Source organism: Rhea americana, unplaced genomic scaffold (genome assembly GCF_003343005.1).
Source record: "Rhea americana isolate MKP2758 unplaced genomic scaffold, rheAme1 scaffold_1, whole genome shotgun sequence".
Lineage (NCBI taxonomy): Eukaryota > Metazoa > Chordata > Aves > Rheiformes > Rheidae > Rhea > Rhea americana.
The window spans coordinates 643,735-649,734 of NW_028185038.1; the positions used below are offsets into that span (position 1 = coordinate 643,735).

General features: G+C 35.0%; 1 protein-coding gene across 5 annotated transcripts in view; it reads left to right on the forward strand.

Moving 5' to 3' along the window:
• BRD1 (bromodomain containing 1) overlaps positions 1–6,000 on the forward strand; it is a 65,665-nt gene that overhangs the window by 50,297 nt on the left and 9,368 nt on the right. For 4 of the 5 annotated variants that reach the window (XM_085326241.1, XM_085326233.1, XM_085326248.1 and 1 more), the window contains 2 exons: positions 3,330–3,465; positions 5,027–5,154. In XM_085326241.1, the coding sequence (XP_085182367.1) occupies positions 3,330–3,465; positions 5,027–5,154 (264 nt within the window). Of the gene's footprint in view, positions 1–3,329; positions 3,466–5,026; positions 5,155–6,000 lie in introns of those variants that run through there. The other variant, XR_014898384.1, reaches the window with a different exon arrangement.

A 6,000-nucleotide genomic window follows, 5' to 3' on the forward strand; every position in this document is an offset into this window, starting at 1 on the left:
AGAGGTCTTCTTTTCTTAAAGAGTATCTGTTCTTTTTCATTTCTGGAAAGTGGAGCTGAGTCTCATTGCGTGTTTGGTATTCAGGAATTTTTTTCCAGTTTATAGCCTGCATTTTTTTTTTTTTCATACTTCCACAAGCAAGAGATGAGACTAAGAAGCTCCAAATTCTTTTATGCTTTAATGTTTCGTATTTGACAGGAAAACAAATTGTTGCTTTGCGTGATCAGTGACCATTCTATAGGTTACAGAAGAATGGTTTCTGAAAATGAGTTTAATTAGCTCCTTTCAGAAAAGAATAATGAGAAGTAGCTGAATTTGTTGAAAGCTTTATGGAGTTTCTCGGGCACTTCCTTATGCAGTCTTACTAAACTCAAAACACAATTTGAGACTGATAAACTACAAGTCTTGTTTTATAGTTGAATTCCAGTTACTCTTGCTACATACTTTTATTATGCTTCACAATACCCTGTGTCTGAGTCCTCATAAAAGAATTAAGCTCTGGGATTTCAAGCCCTCTATCAAACAGCAAAGACTGGTGTGTACTGGGTTTGTTAATACCACTGATGACTGCTTAAAAACCTTGCTTGCTGTAGTCTTTAAAACCTATGTTAGTTAATTAAATGAATCATTTAACATCTAACATGGGTTACGTTTAAACCAATGCAAGACTGGACTACTGCTGAAGAGAGCCGTCTTCATTGCTGTAGCTGCACGTTTCCATCACTTGCCTTTTTCAGCATCAGCAATCACAAGATCACATGGTGAGATGAATTAACTTACTGATTAGTCTAGTTTTGGTTGCTTTATGCACTGCATGGCTGAAAACTGTTTTGGTACCATATTTTTATTGGTATGGACACAATGAAGACGAGAAGAATATATTGATAGGAGTTGAGAGCTGAACTGTCCGTTTCAGCAGAAGTGTACTCATAGACTGACTGAAGCAACTGAAAAGCAATCCCTTCCCTCTCTGCAAAGAAGCATCAAATAAGAAACAGTTTAAACCAGATCCAGTTTACGTGCCACATAGGCAAGTCATGTTTGTGATGCATATGGTAGAATGTTTTAGACATACCCTTCCAAGGTTAAGCATGCATCTCCTTTGACTTTCCCAGTCTGTTGGGAACCTGAACTCTACTCTGGTTTTGGTAACTCTTCACTCTTCTAATTCAGTTAAGGGATTAATCTGTAAACTAGCATTTTCTGGTGACAGATGACCTAATAACTAGATACCGCAGTGATAACTTGAGTAATGTGTCTCTGGCTTGTGGCAGGATGAAAACAAACCAGTTTTTAGATCTCTCTTGGCAATAGATCTGACCAGATACCCAAGAATAAAAAAATAGTTATCTTGAGAGACCTAAAAGGTTCCTTTTTTATCTTTACAGAATGACTTTTTCATTTTTTTGTCTCACATGCTCTGTGAAGTATACTGTGATAGTTCGTAGGGGATTTCAAGTTAGTTCCCTCATAAAACATACTGAGTTAACAGGTCTTCCAGCATAGTCTAGGACTGRACACCTACTTAACCCCAGTTGTTTGTACAGACTTGCTGAGAATAAGCATAAGATTGTAGCCTGCAGTTGGATGCTTCAAGACATTGCCACCTTTTTTACTTCTTTTCTTGTATAGGAAATGAAAATCTGAGAAGTACTATATATGTGTATACTTAGTTGTTATTTAGGCAAATGTGAGAGTTAAAAAAACACTTTAGAAATGCTTTACAATGAGAGATAAACGACAATGAAAGAATTCTTAAAATCTTTTAGCGCGTTGAATAATTCTTATATTCCTCTTAAAAATCTAAAGTTCTGTTGTTAATCCAAAATGGAAGCTCTTCTGGGGGGGGAAAGACTTTTAAATCACTATATGAGAACACCTTGAAATAGAACTGGATCATATAAAGTAACTTGCTGAACAGAAGTTCGTTAGTTCTTAACCTTCTTTACAGAGGCCTGTATAGCAGCGATTGAAAAAATCAGAAATTTAAAAGTAGTTCACAGATGTCTTCTAGTGCAATGTTTATGTAGAGGCATGTGAAGGTGTGCAGGAAGTTTATTCAGCTATTTCTGAAAGAACATAGATTGTGATGACCTTTAAGACAGTGATTATAGGATGGCTGGAATGGGTAGTTATTTTTTACCATTTTAGAAGTATATCAGTCATAAATCGTAAATAAAACCTGAATTTATTATAAGAAATAAATATTCTGAGAAATTAGTTCATGTTGTTATTTTTCTCTCTGCAGTCTAAAGCCTACAATAATGGGTTGTTGGTTGCATTGTCTTAAGCCAGTTCATTCATGTTGATAGTTTTGAGTCTGTATTGAACTCTTTATTAAAAACAACAACAACAACAACAGCAAAAAAAAAGGAGAGGGAGTGTCCAGTTCTATTTCTGCCCCCTCTCCCCTCTTTGGGGAAGGCTTCAGAAAACTACACATCAAACCTCTTAATTTTTCCACTTTAAATATAGAAATGGCTTGATAAGACTTATACTTTTTTTGAATAAGCAAATCAGAGACAGACTTGTAGCAGCCCAGTATGTACAAATACTAAATCAGTAGCATGTAAAATAAAAGCTTTCTGTTACCTTTTCATTGCAGTTAATAGAACATTCTGTAATATGTATAAACTCTGGTGCCAAGGACAGGATAGTCAAAAATAATCGGATGTTACCAATTTTGATGCCAGAACCAGACATGATAATTTCAGTGTGAAGTTACTGAAACATTCTGTAACATCTGAAGATACCAATGGAAAGACTTTCACTGATTTTTAAGTAAGAATTAAATAGGGTCGTAAGAGAATTCCTCCATCCCTTTACTTTGGGTGTTTGAAAAGAATTTTCAGTAGTGCTTGACTCAGAGTAGCAGCATTGTAGGCAAATGAGTCTTGTGTTGAGATTATGAATCTGCAAGTTTTGTAACTCTTCTTCTTTTTTTTTTCTTGGTTTTTCTACCCAATTCTCCAGACTGATTGTGATTGTCTTATTATATCACCTGTGGAAACATCACATAGAGCAATTAATTGGATAATCCATTTAGCATTCCCATACTGTAATCATTACCATGTTAATGTTATCTAAATTTCCATCCTGACTTTAAAAAACAGACTTCAGGGGCCTCCTAATTACAATATTATGTTTTGAAAATGAAATGTTTTGTTATTTTTCATGTTCTTGCCTTTTGGTCACATGAAAATACTTAAGCGTTACAGAACAAAAATGATGTGCATGTATGTATATACACACTTTTTTAATGAAAATATTGTTAGTGAAAAAGGTGTGATTTTCAGTTTAATGCAGTGTATTTTTTTGTTATGTTATAGGTCTGTCAAATGGTTTTGGAGATGGAAGTAAAGAGAAAAYATTAGATGATACTCCTGGAAGAAAAGTTGAACCTCGCCGCCGTTGTGCATCAGAATCTAGTATTTCATCTAGTAACAGTCTTCTATGTAACTCAAGGTAAAAATACAAATATGAGATAGAAATTTCAGGTTGCATATATCAGTTTTGTATACTACTTGTGATCCATATTGGAGGATCACAGTTATTAAAAAAAATGACATTTAAAGTTGTGTGTTAAATCAAAGGTGTCTTAGAGGACTTCTAGCATTCATTTTTATGTTCAGATTATTGCAGATGTAGTTACACTTGACTGCACATTCTCTCTCTTGTTATGTATATTTAATTTAGTGTGTATATATTTTTTTTTTGTTTTAATTACCTCTCCAATCCTAAAATCTAAAAATGAGTGTGTTAATGGGGGGAGGGTAGTCCTTAAGGAAAAGTGAATTCCAAAGTCTTCTGCCCAGGGAATATGATTTCCGTAGCTGCAGAACTGTAAAGTATTAGTCCATGATTTGGGTTACTGATCAGTTATTGCAGTGATGATAGTACCTATGCATCAACTGTTGATCTTCTCTTTGTGGAGTCTTTTGATAAAGATCCTTGAGCTAGACAAAAAGAGGTCATATGGGACTGCACATCCATTTGATACTTTAGAACACGAAGGAAGGATACTTCTCTGTCAGAACAGTGACCTCTGTCATGATTGATACATGTTTCTGTGACAGCAGTGCACATCTTCCAAAAAAAACACACTAACCTCTGGGTAAGAGGTAGCTGCTAACTCCAGCCCTAGGATGTGAGAATTGAAAGGAAGTGGAGTATACAGAAGGGGTGGGATTTGATAGGTTTGTTTATGGCTGTGAAACAGCAATTGTTTTGTTCTCTGCTGGCCTAGAAATGTGATCTGTTGACAGTACACAGCTTCAAGTTGTTCATGCAGTGAAGGAGGTGGAGGAGGTTGAAAATAATGTAATAGAACGGAGCTTGTTAGAGTGGGATGAGGCATGCAGAAATGTAGGACAAATCTGCTGAAAAAAGCTTTGTTCATCTGCTCATGACTACTATTAAATTGCTTAAGGGGATGGTGTTAATGCATTCATGTCAAACTGACTTTCAATAACAAAGGGAATTTAATATTCCATCTCTTGTGAAAGTGATATATTGAGGATATTAGAATAATTCCTCTTTAAATTCTTTGATCTCTTATAGAAAATTCATGTGTGCAGTAGAAACTTGAGAAAAATGTTTCTACTCTATGTGGAGGCATTCCTATCTACAATTGAAAGATTTGAATTTGTAATGAAAAATGAAAGAGAAAGTAGTTGCATTTTTATACATAGTTGTGCTGTGAGAGCAGAGCAAACATGTTACAGTGGATATTGGCTAAACAGAAACGTTCAGTACAAAGAAGCTTCTCTCATTTTGTAATTTTATAATCTGCACTGCAGTTGAGTTTCAGATGTATACTGTTTGTCTTTTAACAATAAGCAGTTACATCTATAAAAATACTGAGTGTTTTTAGCTTTTATATTGTTGGTTAATTTGTGCATGTCTTAYGAAATTAGAACTTACTGCTCTCACTGCAGGATGTACTGATGAATTTCCTGTTCAAAGTCTTGATTCATAGTAAATGAAGTTAATTATCAAGTAATGACTTCAATATTGATGTTTGCAGTTTCAGCCTACCAAAGTGTGGTAAAGGTAAACCAGCACTTATACGAAGACACACATTGGAAGACCGAAGTGAATTGATATCGTGCATTGAAAATGGAAACTATGCCAAAGCAGCAAGAATTGCAGCAGGTAACTACAGGCAATTGTATTTTCAATGATACAATATAATTATATTTTATCTGTTTTCCTAATAGATTCTGGCTTTCATATTTTCTCAGCTGAAAAGCAGTTGAGCATTCTGAAAGTGGTGTTCATAACACTGCAGAAGCTGTCTGCCAGCTCTTTAAAACTTCAAAGGGAAAATAGTAGTACCAGATTTTTTGAAAACTAAGTTGTTTTTGATGTAAATAAGGTTACTCTAGTAGTTCAAGCAACATCTGGAATGAGGTACAGCTTACTCTGTCAGCATTTTTTCTTCGAGATTTTCATTCTAAGGTTCATTCTTTATATACTCTTTTGCACAAGCATGTTGAAAGATGAGTAAGACGTGGTCCCCTGTTTTTTCCAGGAAAATTTGAACTTGGAGAAAATTGTAAAATATCCAAAAAAATTGGAAATTTCTAAGAACAACATAATAGGTTACCAAATGTTAGGGAAAATGCTGTGCTTGGTGATACATTTTCTGTCAGTTTCTGTATTTCAATTGTATTTCATGATTTAAATATGTGGTCTCGTCCATAAGAACTGTATCTGTGGAATACAGTGTTCCCCCYGCATCAACCTTGCTATATCTAGCAGGCCTGTTTCCAGTTTCTAACCTTAAAACTCATATCCCCCTTATCTTGGATGTTACTTGTCCAGGACTCCCTCAAGTCTCTTAATGCAGACTGTTTGCCTTAGTCTGTTATGTCCTCCTCATATGATCAGTTTTGTGTTATTCCTTGCAGCTAATCTGTTTTCATCCGTTGCTTGGTTACTCTCAAGTTTAATATCCTTATTACATGTATTGTAACCTATTAACTCTAACTCTCTCTC